This window comes from Saccopteryx leptura, chromosome 4 (assembly GCF_036850995.1).
Source record: "Saccopteryx leptura isolate mSacLep1 chromosome 4, mSacLep1_pri_phased_curated, whole genome shotgun sequence".
Classification (NCBI taxonomy): Eukaryota; Metazoa; Chordata; class Mammalia; order Chiroptera; family Emballonuridae; genus Saccopteryx; species Saccopteryx leptura.
In genome coordinates, this window is record NC_089506.1 from 108,058,854 (window position 1) to 108,085,821 (window position 26,968).

Below are 26,968 nucleotides of genomic sequence, written 5' to 3' on the forward strand. Positions count from 1 at the left end.
ATTTTTAAACCACTTGGAATCATTCTAAGCTGCAGTTTTCCCATCTGTAAAATGGGAATTGTAATACCTGCCTTTAAGGATTATTATAAAACTAAGATGAGTTAATGCATATTAAAATGTATAGTAGAACATGTGATACATAGTAAACAGTGAATAAATGGTAGGTATCAGAATCACTGAGGAGGAAATGGCAATATCAAGTGTAGACTAGGGATTCAAAAAGCTTGGCTATGCACCTGACCAGCGGTGGTGCAGTGGATAGAGCGTCGGACTGGGATACAGAAGACCCAGGTTTAAGACCCTGAGGTCTCCAGCTTGAGCGCAGGCTCATCTGGTTTGAGTATAAAGCTCACCAGTTTGGACCCAAGGTTGCTGGCTCGAGCAAGGGGTTCCTTGGTCTGCTGAAGGCCCGTGGTGTTTTTTTTCCAACGAAAAACTGATGTTGATGCTTCTCATCTCTCTCTGTTCCTGTCTGTCTGTCCCTCTCTCTGACTCTCTCTCTGTCTCTATAAAAAAAAAAAAAATAAAATAAAAAGCTTACTGTGAAAAAACAGAGAAAAATTAGTTGTTCAAGCATTTGGGACTGATAGTGTTTTTTATAAGATAGAGTGAGGGGACCTATGTTTATTTACCAAGGGAAAGGAATTAGAGAGAGAGAGAGAGAGACTGAAGCAGAAAAATGAAGACTGATAAAGTCAAGACACTGATCAAGAGAAGGGGATGTGATCCAGAGCCCAAGTGGAGTATCTGGCTGGATTAAGGAGGAGAAGCTCCTGCCTGACCGGTGGTGGCATGGTGGATAGAACTTTTTTACCTAGAATGCTGAGGTTTTCAGTTCAAAACCCCGAGGTCACTGGCTTGAGTGTGGGCTTGCCAGCTTAAACACAAGGTTGCTGGCTAGATCGTGGGATCATCAACATGACCCGAAGGGCACTGCCTTGAGCCCAAAGGTCACTGGCTTGAAGCACAAAGTGGCTGGTTTGAGCCCAAGGTTACACTGGCTTGAGCCCCCTGGTCAAGGAACATATGAGAAGCAGTCAATGAACAACTAAAGTGAAACAACTATGAGTTAATGCTTCTCATTTTTCTCCTCCCTCTCTCTCTCTAAAATCAGGAAAAAAAATTTTTTTTTATTTTTTTTTTTAAAGAGGTGAAACTCCTTCCATGTGAGATTCAAGGGAAGGGGTAAGGATAGATGTAACCATGGGAAGCCTACAGGGGGGACTCAGGGAAGCAACAAGTTAAGGGAGGTCTCGCCTCTGTAAAGAAAGAAATAGAAGACAGACAGAGTCAGAGGGAAGGTGGTTGGGTTGAATATAGGGAAAATTTTAACTAGATTCCACGAGAACTTGGACAAGAAACTGAAAACAACATATGGACGCGTCTTGGCTGCATTGAAGGCCCAGCTTACATGTTGTACTATTAATTGATGTTATTACCGATATGAAAAGTTGTGTGTTTTTTCTCCAGTAGTTATCTGCACCTCTGGTGTCTGTGTATATGTGGTGGCTTTATCTTTCTGGTGTAGGAATGAAGAAAGTGGGTGCCCAAATTAACCCAAGTGTTAGGCTTTGACAGAGTGGATACAGTCAAAGGCCCAGAAGCAAGGGAAACAGTGTTATTCAGTACTGGTAAAGCCAATAGTGATATTGTTCATTGTGCACCTAGGTGGGTGAGGAAGTAAAAAAGAATAATGAGAAAAAGGATTGTTGTGGGACTGGATGTCATGATAAATTGAAAGGGCAGATATGTTCATTCATTCATGTATTGAACGCCAGGTACTGTCTTGATGCAGGGTATATGACAGTGTACTGAGCAGACATATGCACTTCTCCCATGGAGACCACAGTCTATTGTTTACAAAGAAAAAATGGTATGTATTAGATGGTGATACATGCAACTTATACACATACACTTATCACTCTTCGTGTCTGGAAAATCAGCTCAGTGGCTTTGCTTACTGATTCAAGAATTGAGCGTGTAAATTCTACATAGCAGGCAGGGGTAATGGACATAGCCTGAGAAAGTAAAGCTTAAGGATTGCTGTGAAACATCATATAAGCTGGCATTAAGATGTTTTGCTACCTGACTATGTGAAAGTTTCTTAAACTTGCAAAACCTCAGTTTCTCCTTTCTCATGCTGGGTTATTTATCTCACAGAGTTGTTGGAAAGACTATATGAGATCTTTAAAGCATTACCAGAATTTTAGTTATTATTATGAAAGCCAAGAATTGCATTACATTTAGAGGTGCAAGATGCTTCTTTAGACCTCAGGATGACAAAAGCTCTCTACCGACTCCCATCTAACCAACTTGCTGGATTACATGATGCTCTCCATTCCCTTTGTAAACTCACCTGTTGGTGTCTATTAACATGTTAACAAATGGCAGCTAGTAAGCTTCTCTTTAGTAAGCCTATGTGTTTGTGCTTCTACCAGTGTCTGCCTGTTCTCCTTATTATTATACTTACGTCAGATAATCAAGTATCATGTAGATTTTGAAAAAGGTATAGTTTTATAAAACCTAAGTTAAATGTTTCAAGAAAATTAAATGAAATTGAGTAGCTACAACCAAAATTGCACCTGGATTAATTGCAAGTAAGACTAAGGTAAAACATTGGGAGAAAAATTCCAGTAGTGAAATCTGGAAGGTTCTGCACCTAGATTGCTTTCAAGAATCTGAAACTAGAAATTATAGATGATGCCATGGTTTATGCTATGGGTCTGGCCTTTCCAAGAAAGAATTCCAAAACTTTTGTCCAATAGGAGAAGTTCAGTGAATAAATATACATTTAAGTTTTAAGTGAAAATACGCAATATCTTTTTTTTTAAGTGAGAGGAGGGGGTGAGATACAGAGGCAGACTCCCATATGCACCCCGGCCGGGATCCACCAGGCAACCCCTGTCTGGGGCTGATCCTCTGCCCATCTGGGGCCAATCCTCACCACTGAGCTGTTTTTAGTGCATGAGGCAGAGGCTCAATAGAGCCATTCTCAGCACCTGGGGTCTACGTGCTTGAATCCATTGAGCCACTGGCTGTGGGGGTAGGGTGGAGGGAAGTTAGGGGGAGGAGAAGGGGTAGAGAAGCAGATAGTTGCCTCTCCTGTGTGCCCTCACCAGGAATTGAACCCAGGACTTTCACACGCCAGGTCAACACTCTACTACTGAGTCAACTGGTCAGGGCCAGCAATATCATTTTTATGATTCTCTGCTATACCTGATGTGACTAGATGAGAGGGCATTTACTGTGTCTGCAGTTGTATTATCCATAGCCACAAGAATACAAATCTGCAAAAGTGTTTTCACGGGGACGACACCAGGATTACAGAGACCCAGAGATGTCCTCCAAAACTGAAACATTAACGATCTACACACAACTGAAAGCCAGTTTGTAAGGAGCTTTTATTTATCATAGCATGGGGTGGTACAAAGTCCTCTTTGGAAGTACTTGACTTAGAACAGTGATTTTCAAACTACGGTTGGCAAAGTAAGTTTAGTAGTACATTTAAAAAGGATAGACTAGAAAATAGAGTGCATCTTAAGGTAAAAGGATAAGTTTGGAATTATATAAAATAAGTTCAACATATACTGGTAAGACAAGAGCTACCACCGATATTGTAGACATAAAAAAGCAACATATTTTTTAACTCAGATTTTGTATGGCAGGTCAAAAATGTAAATTAGAATAAAACATAAGGGGCTTTGAGGATAAAATGACATGAAATCAAGGATTTGTTTTATTTTTATTTTTTATTTTTTGTGACAGAGACAGACAGGAAGGGAGAGAGATGAGAACCATCAGTTCTTTGCTGTGGCACCTTAGTTATTCATTGATTGTATTCTCATATGTGCCTTGACCAGGGGGCTACAGCAGAGCGAGTGACCCCTTTTTCAAGCCAGCAACCTTGGGCTCAAGCTGGTGAGCCTGTGCTCAAACTGGTGATCTCATGTTTCGAACCTGGGTCCTCTGCATCCCAGTTTGACGCTCTATCTACTGCGCCACCTCCTGGTTAGGCGATCAAGTATTTGTTTTAAAATGCTTTGGTGGGGTGGGGGAGGGAGAAAGATGGAGGAGGGAGAGAGGGAAGAATGGAAAAAAGAAGAGAGAAAAATTAAACAAGTACACAACAATATAATATGATAATTATAGAATCTTAGGACCAGGTATATGAGGGTTCCTTATTCTGTTCTCTACTTTTATAGATATTTTGTAACATACAAACTTTAACTAAAATGGAAGGAATAATGGGTATTGCAAATGCTGGTTGGCATTTTGTGTTCTAACCATGTTCTTTTATTGATGTTAGAAAAACAGGGTATGTATTTAGTTCCTAATTGACGAGTAACCCTTTAGTGTCAGAGTCCTAGAGCAGAGCTGGTTGCCTCTGCCAATGACTGCAGTCCCAGTAGTAGCAACTCAAGAACAGTACACACGAGCATAGGTGTGTGTATGTACATGGTAGGAAGAAGTCCTGGGAACCTCAGAGCAATGACACAGCTTCAACTATTTCTGACTTGCAATTTTCTTATCAAGCACTTTCAATGAAAAGTGCTTGAATGAAAGAATGAAAGAAAATCAATTCAAAATGACCTCTGAATATTTCTGAGAGCATTTTTATACCATATACTACCATGAACAATGGTCATGAGCTAACTTATTTTCTTTTCTAGGAAGAACTGGAACTATGGTTTGTGCCTGCCTTATTGCCCTTGAAATATTCAGGACTGCAGAGGTAGGAAAGATCTTATTACACACTTATCTTATGCTGACTGAATCTGCTAGTTCTGAAATGTCACTGGTAGGATAGGATGATTCTTTGAGTCATGGTACTTAATGAAATTGTAATTGGAGAGGCTATTAGAAAACCTCTTTCGCATTTCTTTGTTTGACTTGCGTTAGTTATAGCTGATCAAGATAACTCTTACTCTGGGCCAGGACTAGGGTGAAGTCAGTGAGACACTCAACCTTGGGCATAAATGTAAAAGACTGCCAAAATGCTCACAGTTAATATAAATAATATTCTAGTGCAATATCAAAATTAATGCAAAAAATCTATGATGTATATACAATATCAACATTTTAAATAAAGACAAGACCCAACAAGGGCAAGATTAAGATGAGGTTAGAAAGGTTGAGTTATGCAAGTGCAAAAGAGTTCAGCAATCAAGATGCTTCACCTGTTTCAATGTGACCCTACTCTGACCAATTATGGGACTTCCTCCTTTCACACAAGAAAATATGAAGATTGATTAGGTAAGTTTTCTAAAGGACCTTGACCCTCAGAAGTGCTAGGTAGATAAGAGGTGGTGCTTAACAACACAGAACAAAGTCTCTCCCCAGTGTTATATTTGCATAGTCAATCTCTGTGAGTTCTGTGCCCTTTGGACATTTCTAAGAAGACAGAGTGGGCTGTTTCTACTTCTTAAATCAGGGTTATCAGTCTTTTTTCTGCCATGATCTTGCTGAGAAGCTAACCATATACAGGACACACACTCAATAGCTCTGCTCCTCATTTAGCCTACAGTCGAGTTAAGAGAAGCTGTGGGAGGCCCTGGCAGGTTGGCTCAGTGGCAGAGTGTCAGCCCGGTGTGTGGAAGTTCCTGGTTCAATTCCCGGCCAGGGCACACAGGAGAAGCACCCATCTGCTTCTCCACCCCTCCCCCTCTCCTTTCTTTCTATCTCTCTCTTCCCCTCCCACAGCCAAGGCTCTACTGGAGCAGAGTTGGCCCAGGATCTGAGGACAGCTCCACTGTCTCTACCTCAGGCACTAGAATGGCTCTGCTTGCAACAGGGCAATGCCCCAGATAGGCAGAATATCGCCCCCTGGTGGGCTTGCCAGGTGGATCCTGGACAGGCACATGCCGGAGTCTGTTTCTGCCTCCCCACCTCTCACTTCAGAAAAATACAAAAAAAAAAAAAAAAAAGAGTGAGAGAGAGAAGCTGTGGGTTATGCACAATGTCCAACACTCTAATTCCATCATCACCTTTTTTTCTAATTTGAGAAGCACAGGTTATGAAAATGTATGTTCTAGGACAGCAATTTTCAACCGGTGTGCCGCAAGAATTTTTTTAAAATTTTAAAATATTTAATATTTCTATTTTTTAGCTGCAAGAATTTTTAAAACATGCAATACCTGACTATTTAGTCAGGAGCACTGACCTCTTTTCCCTTAGATTTTCAAATAAAAACAGGTCAACAGCCACACAACAAAAGCCATCTGGTGTGAAAGAATCAAAATTATACCTAATTTTTTTGTCAGATCGGCAAAACATATACAATATTCTTCGGTGTGACACAGAATTTTAGTACTTAGTTTATGTGTGCCGTGAGATGAAAAAAGTTGAAAATCACTGTTTGAGGAGAGTTAATATTTAATAAAATACCGTATTTTTTGCTCCATAATATGCATGAGCATTTCCCCCTCCACTTTTGGGAGAAAAAAAAGTGCATCTTATGGAATAGATTAGGAAATATAAAAGGTAAATGTTATTTTGTAAAATTTTGTTTTAGTTGTGTGAGTGTGAGTGTGTGTATGTGTGTGTGTGCGCGCGCACGCGCACGCGTGCATGTGCATCTCCTAACTTTATTAATGTGGATTGCAGCTTTTTCAATAAAGAGTTTGAAAGCCATCTTCCTGGAGCCTTGGGCTGAGAGCCTGGCTTGGGCTGTCCCTCTGTGGCTGCCTCCATCTCCAGGACAGATCACTTAGGTTTTGGGGGTCTCAGTCTTCTCCATATGTAAAGTGGAAACGTAGTAAGACAAACCAGGTGATCTGATCTAAGGTCTTTCCAGCTCTAAAATCACACGTCTTTATGAATCTTTGAATGAGTGCTGACCTCAATGTGGCTTGGTTAATTTCCTCATTTGGGTAGCCTCTGCCCAAGGACTGCTGACTCTGGAAAGTATGTCCACTTAGAAACTTTAAGAATGCCCTAGACAGGAGAGGCAAGTGTAGATGAGCCATGATTGCATTGTCCCTATTTCTACAGGGCAGCCTTCATTATTTTGGAAAACGACGAACAGACAAAACCTCCAGTACTAAATTTCAGGGAGTAGAAACTCCTTCTCAGGTAACTTTTCTTATTAAAAAAGGGGTCCTCTGGGGAAGTGGGTTAAGAGCAACATCTGTCATTTGGTTTTAGTTTAGATTTCTCCCTTAGTGGTCAGGCAGCAGCCCGTGGGTGCCCTGTGACATGCCAGGGTCCCTCCCAGAGGCCAAGGGCAGCACCTCCATTGCAGCCTGAGCTTTGCAAGGTAGCCATAGGCTTCTCCCCTGAGCACAGTTTCCCAGTTTACTTCAGGTTTTTATTTTATTTATTTTTTCCCTTTGCCAAGTCAAGTCTCTACCCATCACCATTTATCTCCAATAAACTCTACCTTCCCCCGCCTTGCAATCATCACACTGTTGTCTGCGTCCATGTGTTTTCTCTCTCTCTCTCTCTCTTCTTTTCTTTTCTTTTTGCTCAATCCCTATCTCTCCTTCACCCAGTCACTCCCCCACACCCAGCAACAGCTGTCAGCCTGTTCTCTATGAGTCTATCTCTATGTTGCTTGTTAGTTAATTTTGTTCATTAGATTCCACACATGAATGAAATCATATGGTACTTGTCTTTCTGTGGCTGGTTTATTTCACTTAGCGTAATGCTTTTCCAGTCAATCCATGCTGTTGCAAAGGGTAAGATTGCCCTCATCTTTATGGCTGAGTAGTATTCCATTTTATAATGTATCATAGCTTTTCTATTCGCTCATCTACTGATGGACACGTGGACTGCTTCCAAACCTTGGCTGTGGTAAATAACACTGCAGTGAACATAGGGTGCATATATTGTTTCTAATCATGGTGTATGATCCTTTCATGTATTGCTGGATTCAGTTTGATAATATTTTGTTGAGAATTTTTAGCATCAATGTTCACCAGGGACGTTGGCCTATAATTTTTTCTTTGTCATGTCTTTCTCTTTCTTTGGAATGAGAATAATGCTGGTTATGTAAAATGTGCTTGGGAGTCTTCCCTCCTCTTGAATTTTTTGGAACCATTTGAGAAGGATAAGCATTAGTTCTACTTTGAATGGTAAACTTCAGCTGGGAAGCCGCAGAGCCCAGGACTTTTGTTTGCTGGGAGTGTTTTGGTTACTGCACCAATGTCACTAGCTGTAACCTGTCCGCACTTTACACCCTCGTGCCATTGCTCATGTGGGCCCTTCCTGGAGCCCCAGTTCCTTCCCAGCCTGAAGGAATCCCTGCTCTTTCAGGTCCTCTAGCCTTTGGTGTTTCTTTTCGGGACTACTTTAATTTACATTATTCTCTAGCTATTTGAAATGGTGACTCTTCTATTGCTTTTGCAGGCAAAGCCCATATCTTACTCATCTTTCTACCCTGGTGTCCCAAAGTACCCCATATAGCACCTCTTCTGTTTGGAGCAAGTGCCTGCTAAATATATGTCGGCCGCATGAACTCCTGCTGTGGGCCCTGTTTTTGGGGCGGCAGGAGAAGGAAGAGAGCCAGCACAGTGGCACGAGAGCCCTGCTCTGTTTGAGTCTTACAGGGAAGAAGGACAGTCACTGTCACGAGCCAGGGGCGCGTGGGGGCGGGGGCAGGGGGGTTAGCTATAACCTTCAAGGACTCTCCTTGTACGTCTTCCCTTCCCCATTTCCTCTGCATCTCTGCATAGTTTCTGTAACTTCGGTCCAGAACTGGCACAGTCTAGCTACAGCAGAAACTCTTCTGACCCAATGCAGGGCCTTGGTGTCAGGAGTTGTGTTGGCAAGGCCCCAGGAGCGAGCCTTCTGCATGAGGTGGTCATTCCCAGATACTGTCACGTTTGGACCCTGCACTGCGGGCCATCCTATATGGACGACATTTCACCCACCCCTGAGTTAAGAACTTGCATGAGCCTCTTTCTTTACTGGCCCTTTCTGGTGGAGAGTATATCAGTTAACTTTATTAACTCTTCCAATGGGTGGCAAGGAGTCGGTGAACTTCTTGGTCCAGTTGATTCAGTGCCAGAACTCTTTAAGCAGAGTGAGCAGCATGCCTTACTCTAAGAGACTGCCCAGAGTTGCCTTGCAAAATGGGAGCTGGGGAAGTGGAAAGTGAAGAAACGCTAGCTGGCAGGGACAAGAGGACAGGGAGCCCCGCAGCCTACGGAGGGCTTTCCACTGAGTTCTCCACGTGCCCACCCTTGCAGGCCCAGGAGGCTACTCGCCACCAAGCTACACCCTTTCCTTGTACTCGGCCACAGCTGAACTTCCTTCCTCAGAGAGGCTTGTTCCAGGCAGTGGTGAACTGCGTCCTGCTGAGATGTAGCGGTTTTGTTGGTTCTCATCCACGGCACTCTTAGTCACAGCAGCCTGTCAGCGACACCTGGCCCCTTTCTTGTTATCTCCCCAGAGCACTTTTTTCTAAGGTAGCTATTCAGTCATCGGGCAGCATTCGCAAAAATCCATAGTTACAGAATGGCAACCAATTAACGTGTCCTTACTTAATTTCTCCCCTTAAATTCTGTGTGAAAAGAAAACACAGACATGTTGACTTTAGACTTTTCATCTCCACTTAAAGCTTTTTTTTTTCTTCTCAGAATAGATATGTTGGATATTTTGCAGACGTGAAAAATATCTATAACTTGACTCTCCCTCCAAGAAAATTACTTACGATAAAAAAATTTGTGATTTATTCAATTCAGGGTAAGTGCTCTATGTATTATTGGAAGATTGGGTAGTGGGGCCAATGTTCTTACAATTTAGGAGAATTTTGCTTATAGTTGTACACACAGACAACCCCAAACCCGGAGCTGCCTTGTTTCATATCCTCACACATGAACCCCGCCCGGGATTGCTACCAGCCCAGTGGTGCTGTGGCTGTATACTGACCCTTAGATGTCATCTCTTTACCATCATTACACTGGGGTGCTCCATCTCCTTCCCTCTTCTCATGTTCTCACTGATATCTGGGGGTAGAGCTTTTCAAAGTAGAACCTCTGACTGAGGAGAGAAGGACCTGTGAGTCCTGGAGACCACTTCCTGCTCATCCTTACCTCTAGACCAAGTTTGTCTTGGCAGGGACATCCCTTTCTTACATCACCACCTTTCAGAGACCTTTCCTCCCTCATCCAGAGGCAGATTTAATGGCGGGCACACCGGGCATGCGCCATGGGCCTGACTTCTGAGGTGCCCCGCAAAACCCCAACTTGACACTTTTTTTAATGATACCAAGTTTGGTTTCATATGTGCAATTTTAACATTAATAGTACAAAATATTATTTATTTACTTAAACATATGATTAACATGTATTTTTATTTTCTCTGTCTCTCTCTCTTTTTTTAAGGGGCCCAATATTTTCTTCTGTGCCCAGGGCCTCAGCCGACCTTAATCCGCCTCTGCTCAGCACCCCAGTCTCCCTTTCCCTCCTCCTCCACCTGTATGTAGCTCCTTCACCTTCAGCAGCTCCATTGAGATGCTTAAATACCTGAACTACTAATGAATTTGATTGTCACAATTTTTTTTTTTTTACAAATAACTACCAAGTAATTGCTTTGGACCCAGACTCGGGCTAGTGTTTCTTTGCCCTTAAGAAATCCCTGGGTGGTCAGCAGAGGAAAGGAATCAGTATATAGATAAAGAGCTGACCATAGTGTCAGAGGCAGACAGAGGCTGGGCCTGTCCAGCAAAGTAAAGCTTTCTAGAGCTCACCACTTAGGTCTTCTTTACCTGGATCTACATAAATACAGGAAGAACTGGGAAAAACCGGGACTCTTTCAGTTCCCTAGCTGTTACCAGTTATTACCAGGAATAAAAGTCCTTATAAACTTCAAAAGATTTTAATAGATTCGTCACCCAGGGAAGCCGGAAAATCCATCCGATCGTCCATCTCTGGGAAAGAAAAGATAGGAGGTGTAGAGAGGAAGCTGGCCTCAAATCTCATGTCCATATTTCTCGGTCACCCACTGTGCATCCCTGTACAGCTCACCCTGAGGGCAAGTGGGAAAGCAGGGACCTGTCCGCATGGAAGGGATGCTGTTAGGTTTGTACCTCATTCTCCCCTCAGAGGGGCGACTCGGGGCGGAGCTTGCAGGCCCACGAGACAGCAGCCAGGCCGTGGGCCACGGGAGGGTGGAGTGCTGGCTTCTCAGGAGCATTTTGATGCCTGGGAGTTGGCATCCACCCAGACAGCCTAGTGTGTTCAGCCTTTTGAGGAGTCACATAAAAATTAGATCTAAACATCTGTTTTTTAACATTTCATTCAATTTTTCAGAAATAAAAGAATCCTTTAAAAATAAATAAAACTACAAAGTCAGAAAATGAATTAAAATTGGTAGTCAAAATATAAAATACTTTAAAAAATACTTTATTTACACCCCCCCACACCCACACACACACCCAAATCACCACCAGTTGTTGGTGGTGAAGAATTTTAATAGATTACCAAAAACAGATTACACAGGTTTCTGGCTTCTGAAAACAATTTCAACTCAGTAGCATTGCCTGGGTGGGAAATTTTGGTCTAGATTTCTAAATAAGCACTGTTCAGGCAGACCCATGAAACACAGCCTATTTTGGATTTATATACAACTTGTATATATGAACAGCTGTTTGTGAAAAGGCTTTGTAGATGGCATTCCTCTACAAAGACCATCATGACAGAGTCACGGGGTGTATGGGAATTATGTAGGGACAGAGTTGTACGGGAGCCTCGTGGAATCCCAGCTCTGTCAGGCCTCCTCAGGGATGAGGCAGGCTGTCCAGCAGGTGGTAGAAAGTAGGGGACACCAGTACCTTGCTCCCCCTGCAAATCAAGCTGGACTGCTTGGTTCTGCAGTGAGGAAGGCAACAGAGGTGGCTGTTGGAGCAGTTTCTTCCAATCAGAAATATAGCCCAAATATAAAACCAACTTAGTAGTGTGAGAACCCATGTTGTACCTGAATTTATACTCTGCCTCTTTGTTAATAATGGAAATAACAGTGTCTATACAAAATTCTATGCATATTAAACTATTCCAGTCAGGCAAACGGGCATTTAGTCTAATGGACTTTTAATGCATTTCTCTAATATGAACAATGAAAACAGGAACAGTTTCTCTAAATCCTAAGCTTAAAAGTGTTTTTAATAAGTTCCAGAATTTCATTCGCTGTCTGAATCTGCTATCATATCCTATCACTGTAACTTCTCTCTTACTATTTTGAGTTTTATTCAAACTCTGTGGAGACAGTTTAATTAAAATGTAAGGCACAGAAGTGGAGAACAGCAGAGCTCACCCACATTTGTAAGTACTCGGGTGAAAGCAAATGAAGAGGGTCATGGGTTTGGTTTCCTACTGTCAGACTAACAGGAAATAGAGGATTTTACAAGTCCAGGTTGCAGTTACTCAAAGACTTCCAGGTAGAGTGTTGTGGCCACCACAGCTGTTCAATGTAATGGGGGTCTAGGCTTACAGAGCCAATGTAAAAAGACCTACAGGGTAAGTTGAAGTTCTTGCTGCACCCATAAAAATACTCAGGCCAAACCTAATGGCATTGGCATTCTTTTGGAATAAGAATATCCCTCCTTTGAGATTGCTATGACCACGGCAGAAAGGGGGTGGGAAGAGAAACATGTGGAAGACTTTGAAATAGGCAGTGTTGAGGGCACCCTTCTGGGTTGACCCCACTGGTCACGTCTTTGAGCTGTTCTACAATTCTGTAAGTGGTAGAAAACTGATAATCATGCACATAATTTTTGTACATAGAAATACAAATTGGCCCTGGCCATTTGGCTCAGTGGTAGAGTGTTGGCCTGGTGTTTGGAAGTTCTAGGTTTGATTCCCAGCCAGGGCATACAGGAGAAGCACCCATCTGCTTCTCTACCCTTCCCCCTCTTCTTTCTTTCTATCTCTCTCTTCCCCTCCCACAGCCAAGGCTCCATTGGAGCAAAGGCCCAGGCGCTAGAATGGCTCTGATTGCAGCAGAGCAATAACCCAGAGGGGCAAGCATCGCCCCCTGGTGGGCATGTCGGGTGGATCCTGATCAGGCGCATGCAGGAGTCTGTCTGTCTGCCTCTCACCCACCCATCCACCCACCCCCGCTTCTTACTTCAGAAAAATACAAAAAAAAAAAAAGGCAAATTAGTAGTGTCCAGTGGAATGCAACTGATTTTCAACCCACTTGTGTCTATTTGTAAATTCATTTCACCATTCCTTATCTGCCTATAAATGTGCTGCACTTAGAGCTAGCTATAACATCGTACTGTTTCTTTCTTAATAAATGAGTTAAACAACTTTTGACGTGTTTTAAAAATGCAAGGTACAGGACAGTGCTATAGTATGCAACAATTTCTGTACAGTAAACAGGAGAGATAAATATGTATTCATATTTGTGTACATATGTGTTTTTAAAACCTGGGATGGGTTCTGTATATTTGATGGCATATGAATAAAACAAGAAATTAATAACAGTAGTTATCTATTTGGGAGTGGAGAAGAAATAGGTGTGGGATGAGTGAGACAGAGCCTTTTCACTTCGTGTCTTTTTTACCTTTAATTTTTAAATCATGCAATTAAAAAAATTTAAATGTGTGGGAATTAATTTAAGCTTGTAAGTGAATATCCTTTTCTTATCGCATGACAAGTATTTGACTTCGTTGAATTCTATATTTCACTGATTTCTGATAGACATCAGGAGAAAGTAGTTCTGCAGCCAGAATGGTACTGAGGGAACTGAGGCAAAGAAACCATGATTCCTATGACAAGCTTAATAATCTTGTTAGTAGAAACAAATGAAAACAAAAAAATATAATATGAGTGAATGACCAAGAATAATTAATATATAACTTTATTAGACTATTTGTTTTAGTTCTGTACCATTAGTTCTGTGCATTTTTTTATTTTTTATTTTTTTGTATTTTTCTGAAGTTGGAAACAGGGAGGCAGTCAGACAGACTCCTGCACGCGCCTGACCGGGATCCACCCGGCATGCCCACCAGGGGGCGATGCTCTGCCCATCTGGGGCATCGCTCTGTTGCAACCAGAGCCATTCTAGTGCCTGAGGCAGAGGCCACAGAGCCATCCTCAGCACCTGGGCCAACTATGCTCCAATAGAGCCTTGGCTACGGGAGGGGAAGAGAGAGACAGAGAAAAAGGAGAGGGGGAGGGGTTGAGAAGCAGATGGGCACTTCTCCTGTGTGCCCTGGTCAGGAATCGAACCCGGGACTCCTGCACGCCAGGCTGACACTCTACCACTGAGTCAACCGGCCAGGGCCAGTTCTGTGATATTTAGCTGAAGTATGCGGGGTTGAGAGGAAGGCAATAAAAATTAACTTGAGGCTTGAGAAACTAGCCCTTTGAGAGAATGCTAAAAAGAAGTGGATCATTTGAATTGAAAAAAGGAACAAGAGCCTACCCAGGTGGGGGCACAGTGGATAGGGCCTCACCTGGGATGCTGAGGACCCAGGTTCAGAACCCCAAGGTTGCCAGCTTAAGCGTGGGCTCATCTGGCTTGAGGGTGAGGTCACTGGCTTGAGCATGGGATCATGGACATGACCCCATGGTTGCTGGCTTGAACCCAAGGTCACTGGCTTGAGCCCAAGGTCACTGGCTTGAACAAAGGGTCACTCATTCTGCTGTAGCCCCCCAGTCAAGGCACATATGAGAAAGCAATCGACAAACAACTAAGGTGCCTCAACTATGAGTTGATGCTTCTCATCTCTCTCCCTTCCTGTGTGTCTGTCCCTCTCTATCTCTCTCTTTCCCACTCTCTCTCTCAAAAAAAAAAAAAAAAAAAAAAAAAAAAAAGGACAAGAAACCATTTGTCTATTTGTCTGTAACTATTTACTGAATGAACACCACAAAAATGTTTGAGTATCCTATACTTTTACAGAAACTGCTCTCTGGGAGCTAGGGAAAGAGGAATTTAGACTGTTACTATAAAACATCATGATTTGAAGTTTGAAGAAAGCAACACATTAGCAAGAAAAGTTGTAAGTCACTTTCCAAAATTTCTTTTTCCTAGAAAGGTGAAGCTTAGAAACTGAACTATAATTCTTTTTTTTTCTTTCCTCCAGCCTCATCAAGTTTGCTTTAAGAGACAGAATGGGCTTGAAGCCTTGTCTTTCAAAGAAAAAATTCAAGCAAACCCAAATGATTCAATATTAATACAGTGGTCTCTCGTCTTTCACAGGGGCTAGGTTCCAGAACGCCATGCAATAGGCGAAATCTACAAAGTACCGACCTTATATTTATTTTATTATTTATATATATTTTAAGGCTTTATTTTGGTTTAATATACTTTTAATATGTTTAATAAATATTTTTATATTTTTATACGGTTTTCGATCTTTAAGGCTAGAAAATGCTTATTTTACCACAAAAATAATTAAAAATTATAAATATATAACAATACCTATACACCGCAAAATCCTGTGATATTGCAAAAAATCCACAATACAAAATTAGATAAATATGATTTAAAAATCCACGATACAGTGAAACCGTGAAAAGTGAACCAAGGTATGGCGAGGGACGACTGTACACTGTTAGCTGGGATATCTTCTCTTTTTAATTCATAATGTTAGAAGTAAGACATTTTGATCTTTACTCTTTTTTTTTTTCATTCAGGTGTTGGAAAAGGCAACGGAAATGATCTAGAAGTACAAATAATAAGAGACCAAAAGATTGTCTTTTTCTGTTCTGCTTCTGAAAACTGTAGGGTAAGGGAAAGCATGTGAAAAAGCATTATTTTAAAGTTCAATGTCAAATCAGCTTGTTGACTTCCCCAAACCCTCACCACAGAGAGGCCATGTTGCTTTTCTGGTAACTATCCAACTCGGTGTCCCTTGGTTTGAATGCAAGTCAGAGCTAAATTAAACTCATTGTTCAAAATAGTGTTTTCATAGCATTTTCCAGAATATACAGTGTGTCTGTAAAGTCATGGTGCACTTTTGACCGGTCACAGGAAAGCAGCAAAAGACAATAGAAATGTGAAATCTGCACCAAATAAAAGAAAAACCCTCCCAGTTTCTGTAGGATAATGTGGCAGCATGTGCGCATGCACAGATGATGATGTAACACCGTGTATACAGCGGAGCAGCCCATGGCCATGCCAGTCGAGATGTGGACAGTACAGAGGAAAGTTCAGTGTGTTCTGTGGCTCGCTAAGTTTGAATCCATGACCAAAGTGCAACATGAATATCAGTGCGTTTATAACGAAGCGCCACTACATAGGAATAACATTACTCAGTGAGATAAGCAGTTGAAGGAAACAGGCAATTTGGTGGAGAAACCCCGTTCTGGTAAGGCCATCAGTCAGTGACGAGTCTGTAGAGGCTATACGGAATAGCTACCTAAGGAGCCCTAAAAAATCTGTGCATGAGCCCACATCGAACTGCACTGAATAGGTATGAAACTGGGAGAGTTTTCCTTTTATTTGGTGCAGATTTCACATTTCTATCATCTTTTGTTGCTTTCCTGTGACCAGTCAAAAGTGCACCATGACTTTACGGACACACTTACTTTCAGTTCAGAGTGATGCTTTGGTTTTCACTTTTCTACATGCCACACCTGTTCCATGGACCCATGAGAGTTTTAAATTCATGTGTCTGGTCATTTTTAGCCATATCTTTTCTTCTCAGTCAATTTTATTATATGACACTAATTCTGAAAGTTTAATATGCATAACAATGACCTAGGAGCTTATAAAGATACCAATTTCTAGGTTGCACCCCATAAGTATGGTTTAGGATATCTGGAATGAGACCTAGGAATCTTTAGACTTAGCAATGCTTAAAATGATTCTAACTCAGATGCTCTACTATGAGAAAAGAAAATGACATTGCAAAAGACCCCAAAGCAATGAGACTGGGTTATCAGTGTTTTCTTAAATATTGAAGAAACACCTAAGACTACAGACACTTTCTGAAACAATAAGAAAGCTTCCTTTGTGGGTCTAGGAAATATAAACTTTTAAAACTATCTCAGGCTTGTCTCTAGTTCTCATATCACCTCTCCAACACCCTTTCTTTCCCTTCTTTGCCCCTCCCCAACTGAGGGCACTCACCAAGGCCTGATTCTTGGCTTTCTGTTCTTACCTCTGCACATACTCTTCCTTGGTTCCACTCATCCATTCCTCTGCTTTAAACTATAATTGTTTTTTTTTATTCACTCAGCACATTTATGAGCACCCACTCATAAATGTGCGGTAGACGTAGAGCTACAACATAGATAGTCTCTGCTCCTAAATTCAAACACATTCATCATATTCATCTCCTCGGGCAGGGGAAACAAAAGAAAAAATAAACAAATGGGACTACATCAACTAAAAAGTTATTTGCACCGTAAAGGAAACCATCAACAAAATGAAAAGACAACCCATTGAATGGGAGAACATATTCACCAATGATACATCTATATGGAGTTAATATCCAAAATGTATAAAGAACTGATAAAACTCAACATCAAAAAAACAAACATTACAATAAAAAAGTGGACAAAGGGCCTGAATAGACAAGTCTTTAAAGAGGACATACAGATGGTCAATAGACATGAAAAGATGCTCAGTCACTAGTTATCAGAGAAATGCAAATTAAAACCAAAATCACCTCACACCTGTTAGAATGGCTATCATCAATAAATCAACAAACAAGTATTGGCAAGGAAGCAGAGGGAAGGGCACCCTTGTGCACTATTGATGGGAATGCAGATCAATGCAGCCACTGTGGAAGGTAGTGAGGAGTTACCTCAAAATGTTAAAAATGGAACTGCATCATCACCTAACAATTCCACTTCTGGGAATTTATGCGAAGAAACCCAAAACACGAATTTGAAAGAATATATGCGCCCTTATGTTCACTGCAGTGTTATTTACAATAGCAAAGATTTGGAAGCAAAGTGCCATCAGTAGATGAGTAGATAAAAAAAAGCTATGGCACATTTACACAATGGAATACTACTTCTCTGCAGAAAAAAGAAAATCTTAAGCTTTGCAACAGCGTGGATAGACATGAAAAGCATTAAGCTAAGTGAAATAAGCCAGTTAGAGAAAGTACCAAATACCATGTTTCACTCATATGCGGAACCTAATGGACAAAATGAACTAACAAGCAGAACAGAGACAAACATATAGAGAAGTGAGCAGGCTGACCGCTGTCAGAGATAAGGGCTGGGGGTGGAGGGTGGGGTGGAGGGATTGAGCAAAAAAGGAAAATGAAAGAGAAAAAACTCATGGACATGGACAACAGTGTGGTGAACAGGTGGGGGAAGGTAGAGGAGGGTATAGGGGGTACATGGTGATGGACAGAGATGGGGTGGTGGACACACAATACAGTGTACAGATGATGCATTCTAGAATTGTGCACCTGACATCTGTATAATCTTGTTAACCAGTCACCCCAATAAATTCAATAAAAAGAAAAAACCTAATCAATCAATATTATTCAAATGAGCTTTTCTTTTGCCTCTGTAAATGACACCTACATTCTCTCACTGGGACCCCCCACATTTGGTGTTACATTTGATAGTCTTTTCGTCTTGGCCTCCTAAATTCTGCTGATTTTACCTTGGAAAGCTTTCTTCACTCCCTTTCTCTCTGTTCCTATTGCTGCTACCTAGTCCAGGACCTATTTGCTCATACCTAGACTTCCACAATCGTCTCCTTATCTTGGTTTTCCTCCTTATACAATGCAGCATACAGAGTCCTACAATATGCATCATGAATACTGCTCTCATTAGGAAAAGATGTAGATAGAGCAGAAGATACACTGTACACCCATAGTCAAAGACAGTTAATATCTTTCTCTCAAGATTCTTATCTGTAAAATAAAGGTAACATTTCAAGTATTATAAGAGTAGAATTGGGTAATATATGCAAAGTTTCCTTGTAAGCTATAAATTACTAAGTACAATAAATGTTACCTAAAATAATTATCAGGCCACCTTGTCCCATAGGAAATACCCTGCCATACTCTTCAAAAACTTTATTCTTATTTGCCTGGCTCTTGATTTCTCAAGATGTAGCCCTATGATACCTGAGTTCATTTCCATCAGTAACTTGACCTTCAGACTCCCTTCCAAGCAGACTGGGACCCCATAGCCCTTGGAACAGAACCTTCTAATTTCTGCTTCATGTGTTCGCTGGTCTTTCTTCCTCTTCCCCCCACCCCCCCCCCCCCCCCAGCCCCCTGTTTGAACTGGATTCTTTGTTCAGAACTCCCATTGATTTATAACAGTGGTTTTCAAACTATTTATACTTGGGGACTGGTGAAAATATGAGAACTATTTTGAAGACTGCTAAGGCAGAAATCACCCTGAGTATAAGCAAATTCAACTAAGATCATTGGGTCTATAATCTTCATACATCAGGGTGGTTACCTCCTTCACAGACTGGCACGGATTTCCTGGTGGACCAGTCCATAGACTGGCAGTTGGAAATACTGATTTATACAGTCCTTTCATGTGCAACTCAATTTCTGCCTCTTCAGTGAAGCTTTCTCATTCTACACCTCCTGTTAACCTCTATGAAACATACTCAGTCTTCATAATACAGCTTCACACATAATTATGTGCCATTTTACATTTTTTTTTTTTTTTTTGAGAGGCAGGAACATTGAGCTGCTCCTGTATGTGCCCTAACCAGGGAATCAAACCAGCAACTTCCACACTCTGGGAGATGCTCCAACTGACTGACCTATCCAGCCAGGGCTTAATTTTTCTTTTTAGAGACAGAGGAAGAGAGAGAGAGGGGAGGGGGAAGGGAAGTATCCATCTGTTGTTCCACTCCCACTCAGTCATACATTCTTTGGTTGCTTCCCATTGTTCAATGCCCTGACCGTGGATAGAACCCACAACCTTGTCAATTTGGGACCACGCTCTTAACTGACTGAGCTCACTGGCCAGGGCTCTACTCTCATTCCTTAAGTGTATAGCTCCATGAATTACCAACCAAGTCTTCACCTTCTTTTGTATTTTTCACAGCGCCTAGCATAGACCTTTCTCATTGGGGTAGCACTGATACACAAGGGTGAATCAGTAACAAAGAAGCACTTAGTATAGCTTCAAGTTGTTCATTCCAGAAACTTGGGCTATTTGGTCACTTCATCTTTCAGGCTCCTATGGACAAGGCCTATGTGTAATGTCATCCAAAAATAACATTTTTGACAAAAAACAGGACCAGTTATGCATTGCTTTTTTTGAATGTGAATGCCAGCTTTAAAATTGAGCTTCATAGTGTATTCTCAACATATGAAAATCAGATGATGCACACACTTGACAGTAATGTTTACTTGGTGAAACTCTGATAGAAAATTAAATACTTTGCTTTTTAACAGTGCTCCACCATAATGCTCAAACACATTGGCCTGTTAAGAAATGTAGAAAAAAGAAATCAAGATACAAACAAGTGGAAGTATATACCATATTCATGGATAGGAAGAATAAACATCATTGAAACATCTATGCCTGACCTGTGGTGGTGCAGTGGATAAAGCGTCAACCTGGAAATGCTGAGGTTGCCAGTTCAAAACCCTGGGCTTGCCTGGTCAAGGCACATTTGGGAGTTGATGCTTCCTGCGACTCCCCCTTCTCTCTCTCTCTCTCTCCCCTCTCTATAATGAATAAATAAAATCTTTTTAAAAAAAGTCTATACTACCCAAAGTAATCTATATATTTAATGCAATTTCTATTAAAATACCAATGGCATACTCCACAGATATAGAACAAATATTCCAAAAATTTATATGAACCAAAAAAGAACACAAATAGCCTCAGCAATCTTGAAAATGAAGAATAAAGTGGGAAGTATCACACTTCCTGATATAAAGTTATTATACTACAAGGCCATTGTACTCAAAATAGCTTGGTATGGCAGAAGAACAGGCATACATATCAATAGAACAGAACAGAGAACCCAGAAATAAACTATCGACTTTATGGTCAATTGATATTTGACAAAGGAGTTAAGAGTCTACAATGGAGTAAAGACAGTCTCTTTAATAAATGGTGTTGGGAAAATTAGATAGGTACTTGCAAAAAAATAAAACTAGACCACGAACTTAAAATATTCACAAAACTAAACTCAAAATGGATAAAAGACTTAAATGTAAGTCACAAAACCATAAAAGTCTTGGAAGAAAACATAGGCAGTAAACCCTCCAATATCTCTCGCAGCAATATCTTTGCTGATATATCTCCATGTGCAAGTAAAATAAAGGACAAAATAAACAATTGGGACTATATCAAACTAAAAAGCTTTTGCATAGCAAAGGACACCATTAAAAAAATAAAACGACAACCCACATAATGGAAGAACATGTTTGCCAATACATCTGATAAGGGGTTAATAACCAAAATTTATAAAGAACTTCTAAAACTCAACACCAGGAAGGTAAACAATCCAATTAAAAAACTTGCAAAGGACCTGAATATATACTTATCCAAAGAGGACATATAGGTGGCCAATAGGGACATGAAAAAAATGTTCAATATCACTAATCATCAGAGAAATGCAAATTAAAACCACAATGAGATACCACTTCACACCTGTCAGAATGGTGCTCATTAAATCAACAACATAAAATAAGTGCTGGCGAGGATGTGGAGAAAAGGGAACCCTCCTGCACTGCTGGTGGGAATGCAGACTTGTACAGCCACTGTGGAAAACAGTATGGCATTTCCTCAAAAATTAAAAAATGGAACTGCCTTTTGATCCAGCTATCCCACTATTAGGAATATATCCTAAGAATCCCAAAACACTGATTCAAAAAAGATATACACCCCCATCTTTATTGCAGCATTGTTTACAATAGCAAGATCTGTAAACAGCCCAAGTGTCCACCAGAGGACGAGTGGATAAAAAAGCTGTGGTTCATAACACAGCGGAATACTACGCAGCTGTGAAAAAGAAGAAAACTTACCTTTTATGATGGTGTGGATGGACCTAGAGATTATTATACTAAGTGAAATAAGCCAGGCAGAGAAAGAAAAATATTGTATTATGTCACTCATATGTGGAATCTAAATGAACAAGGTGAACTGGGAACAGAACAGAGGCAGAGAGGCAGGGTCACAGGGAGCAGAGGGACAGCTGTCAGAGAAAAAAGGGGTGAGGGGATGAGATCAGAGAAGGTGAAGGGACTAGTGAAATTATATATACATAACACAGGGATACAGATAACAGGACAGCAAATCCCAGAGAGAAGGGATGGAGGGAGTTAAGGGGCGGAGGGTGTCATGGGGGGCATGTAGTTTGGGGGTGAGGGGACACTTGAATCCATATTGAGTGGGACACTTGAATCCATGTTAACACACTAAATTTAAAAATTTAATAAAAAAAAGAAATGTAGACAACAGTATCACATTTATAGAAATGATTAACAGTTGTTTATACAGGTCGCGATAGGGCTATGAGACCGAGAGTACTTGGCAAAGAGTAAACATGAACTTGACTGTTATAGTTATTTCGTTATCAGCTATCTCATTGTCTCATTATCTGAATTCCATGTGTTTATTCACAGATAGTTCATGATATCGAAAGAGACAGTGTAATAATTAATCTAAGCAACTGTCCTCTTCTCTGTGATGATGTGAAGGTGCGGTTCCTGTCTTCCTCGGTGAGTACCCAGGAAACAACCTACTGTTATTCCTGTCTAGCCTGTTGAATGATTCTGGTTCGGAGTTTCCTTTGCCTCATATTCCAACGAGGGAAACGAGAGATGTCAACGCTTAGCCAGGGAGGAAGACAAACACAAGTCAGATCCATAACTTTTTTTTTAGAAAAAAGAACATATGTAATTGAACACTTTTGCTCATTTGTTTTTTCTAAATTCTACACAGTTTTCATGTATTGATTTTCACATGAATAATACAAAAACTAAGATATAAAAAAAGACAAAGGTATGTTTTACTGCATAGCAGTGATCACATTTTTTTATCTCTTTAAAACACATGGTTCCCTATGACGTATAAAATACTTCAATGTGAAAATTTTACTTTCCTTTGAATTGATATATACTACATTATAAATGGTATTTTTAATCTAATACTTTATGAGAAAATCTAATACTTTATGAAAAATAAGAATGTCTGCTGTTGTCATTACTGAGTATCACGAGTATAATTTATATCGACCAGTCATAAAATGTTACGTGTGGGCATTACTCTGTATTTAACACATTTCTAACTCTCAATAGTTTCAGTTCATTTTCTTACTGAATCATAAACCAAAACGTCCAATAAGAAAGTATGTCCATCACTTTCAAACTTATGCCTGGGCCCTCCTTTAGCACCTGCCTACTCCCTTTGGGGGAAGAATCTACTAAGTATTGTGTTGGTAAATGTGTTGAAGCAAGTGACCTGTGCAGTCCCCATATTGGATAGTTATCCCTTGAATAATGGAGCCAGTCTGAGCTCTCTCTCTATCATTGGCCTCTATGCACTGATAAGGGCACTGGCCCAGAGGATGCTGGTAGTATCTGGCCTTTATGATTTTCAAGGGCTGTGAAATGAAATCACTTTCAAAAACTTTAGGTATTTCCACCATCATCAATAGACAGTTAGTTATATAATAGAAGCTCCTTGTAGAAATGGATGATGTATTTGTGCATTAATACACATAGGTCCTTAGCAGATTCTGTTTAGCACTATCTAAACCAGATTAAAATTTATAAATAACCATCATAGGAAAAAATACATTTCCTTGAAAATTTTGATAGAAACAGCAATCAATTAAAGCCTTTTCTTTGTGTCCTTAGTGTAATGTTATAGACTACAGTGCTGCACATTCAATGGCTATAGTTGTTTGATAAATTATAAATGAAGGAAGGGATTTTAATCCCTTTAGAATGATTAGTTCTTGGTATCAATTTTATTGTGAAAAAATAACCCTTTTTTTTAACCATGTATTTTTAGGGTCTTCCTAAATACTATGACAACTGTCCATTTTTCTTTTGGTTCCACACATCTTTTATACAAAATAACAGGTATGGTTTATGATATAACCCAGTAGAGACAGCCTATCTCCAATGTCTGTGTAAGGTGTAAGCTCAATTTACAGAAACCAAAAAATCCTTAAGTCACCATTCTTCATTCTTCATTCACATACTTATCTTAATCTGGTTATATTAAAAATATGGTTCTTCTTGAGACCAACTATTGCATTATCCCTAAGGTCTATGCCATATGACTGTGTTATAAATTAAGATGTATTGTAATCAGATGCTGAGTGTGGTAAGAAAGGCCTCCCAGGGAAGTTTGAGGCTGCTCAGTACCTTGAATATGACAGGTCCTCAGTGTGTGTTGATCTACTGATGATTGACCACTACAAATTCTGTGCCAAACTAAAGCATGATCTGAGAGCGCTTCAGCTAGTTTAAGAGCTGACTGAGACATATACATCTAGGGCAAAAGTAATAAGACATGGTAAGTATCCATAAAGACAACTTAAAAATCATCAGTAGCACACTCTTTCTTCTGGAGCACACCGGCTCCCCTCCCTCTGTCATCCCTCAGTGCATATTTCTCTCCCCTTTTCTCCTTAGCTCAAAGGGCCTTTCTACTATTTCTGTAACTTTCTAAATAAACTTCCCCTTATAATTAAAAAAAACCCTCATAAATAGTCTCCCATTCAAAAATGATTACTTATAACTAAATTGGGAACCACTTTTAAAAAGGTAAGTATTAATTGATTTGAAGGTTATTATTCCAAAGGACCTTCTGCCATATCTGGAAACTCAGATTCCTGAGTTTAGAAGTTCTCCACTTTACATATTTGTTCCACGGTGCTGAAAAATTGAGACTATCAGTATCACCATACCACCCAATACAAAAGAAGTTAATATTAAAAAAAACTGTGCAGGGTCCCAGGCCAGTTAGCTTAGTGGTAGAACATCAGCCCAGCATGTGTGTGTCCCAGGTTCAATTACCAGCCAGGGCACACAGGAGAGGTTCCCATCTGCTTCACCACCCTTCCCCTCTGCTTTCTCTCTATCTCTCTCTTCCACTCCCGCAGCCAAGGCTCCATTGGAGCAAAGTTGGCCCAGGTGCTGAGGATGGTTCCATGGCCTCCACCTCAGGCGCTAGAATGGCTCCCATTACAATGAAGCAATGTCCTGCATGGGCAGGGCATTGCCCTCTAGTGGGCTTGCTAGGTGGATCCCATCGGGTGCATGCGGGAGTCTGTCTCTCTACCTCCCCGCTTCTCACTTAAGAAAAATACAAAACACACACACACACACACACACACACACACACACACACTGTAGGCGAGTTTTGAAGTGTCTGTGATTGCATGTGGTATGAATTGATAGTTTTCGTTACATAAATCCTAACCCATTCTTCAAATCTGAACTGCATCTAATCTTACCTCAAGTCCAGTAAGGCAATGGTAAGTTGAACATATAACCTACACACATATAATACACATTTAATGGATTTTGAAAGAGTAAACTTGGGATTGATTAAGAATTTCTTACCAGTTTTCTTACCCGGATGTATACAAACAATAAACTTTGACTCATGACAGAGCAAAGTCCCTCAAATAGACATTTGGATGGAGACTCATTGAGTGCTACTTCTCAGAAGTGGTTCTAACTAAATTTTTTCCTTTGGCGAGGCAAAAGTTAGATCACTCTCCTTCTCACTTTTACACGTTTCTAAAGATTTCTTCAACATTCAAATTTCCATACTACTTGGTAGAGCTGTTTTTATTAGTTAAAAACAGTTTATTAGTTTGAAGTGTCTGTGATTGCATGTGGTATGAATTGATAGTTTTCGTTAGATTTTTAATCACATGAAAATGCCAACTTCATCATTTATAACAGTGTTTTTCAACTGCTGGTCCGAGGACTGGTGCTGGTTGGTCCTCGCACTGGTGCGAAGGAGTTAACCACCCTGAAGTTGTATGAAGATGACAGTCCCAGTGGTCTTAGCTGAATTCGCTTATGCTCAGGGCGATTTCTGCCTTAGCGGTCCCTGAAATAATCCTCCTATTTTCACTGGTCCCCAAGTGTAAAAAGGTTGAAAACCACTGATTTAGAAGACACTATTTTATTACTGGTTTATCACATATATAGTCTCTCTGGCTGACTTCTGTCACATATAGAAACTTACTTTATTAAACCCAGATGTCTTTAATTCCATAAAGGGCAATTTAAAAGTAACATGTTGTTACTGAAATTAAGATTTTTGCATCTCACTAGGAAAGTGGGAGCCCCGGCTCCTGGAATGCTGAAACACAGGAAAGGGGGCGGAGACTAGTCGTGGCCAGGAAATCCTTTTAGAAACTTTTAACAAGTGTGCCCTACTGAACGGCTTTTTTGTAAGCCCTAAAATGTAATTTTTTTTTTCTATTCTAGGCTTTATCTTTCAAGAGATAAACTGGATAATCCTCATAAAGCAAAAACATGGAAAATTTATCGTCCAGATTTTGCAGTTGAAATATATTTTGATGAAGTTGTAGCTGGTATCTGATCAAGTGTAGCTCCCCCTTTAGGATGGAATCATATTCTTCCCAATCCCTGCTTCATATTTATATCTTCAAGACCTATTCCCTTACTGGTATACTTATATTTACATATATGTACATATGTTCTTGAAAAATCTATTAAATATATATTAATAGAAGGGAAAATGTCAATGGTGATTTCTTTTTCCTTTTTGAAGGATTATACTTCACACAGTTTTTAACTGTATTGAGAAATTTGGACACGGTACATGGGAACATTAGTTATCACTTTAAAAAAACTTTAAAGAAAACTCTATCAAAATAATTGAGGTATTTAAGAATTGTGATTCCCCAATAGTGTTGGTTTGTTTCATTTACTTATATATTTTTGGACAAGTATTTATTCCCTGCTTTGTTTTACATTTGCAATTTCAGAAGAATGGTAACTTCTATTTTCTTCTTCCATTTGATTCACAATCTAACAAATAACAGGTTGGCAACAAAGACTGCTTTCAAGCCAGAAAAGTTGGAGAGTAAGGGAGAAGCCCCCACCCCAACACAAGTTGTTTCC

The 26,968-nt window shown here is 40.4% G+C and overlaps 1 protein-coding gene across 1 annotated transcript in view; it reads left to right on the top strand.

The window, feature by feature from the left end:
- LOC136404219 (phosphatidylinositol 3,4,5-trisphosphate 3-phosphatase TPTE2-like) overlaps positions 1-26,423 on the top strand; it is a 48,114-nt gene extending 21,691 nt beyond the window's left edge. The window contains exons 10-16 of the mRNA XM_066383619.1: positions 4,671-4,732; positions 6,991-7,071; positions 9,579-9,684; positions 15,585-15,676; positions 22,472-22,567; positions 23,865-23,935; positions 26,309-26,423. Of these exons, the coding sequence (XP_066239716.1) occupies positions 4,671-4,732; positions 6,991-7,071; positions 9,579-9,684; positions 15,585-15,676; positions 22,472-22,567; positions 23,865-23,935; positions 26,309-26,423 (623 nt within the window). The remainder of the gene's footprint in view (positions 1-4,670; positions 4,733-6,990; positions 7,072-9,578; positions 9,685-15,584; positions 15,677-22,471; positions 22,568-23,864; positions 23,936-26,308) is intronic.
- The last annotated feature ends 545 nt before the right edge of the window (positions 26,424-26,968 follow it).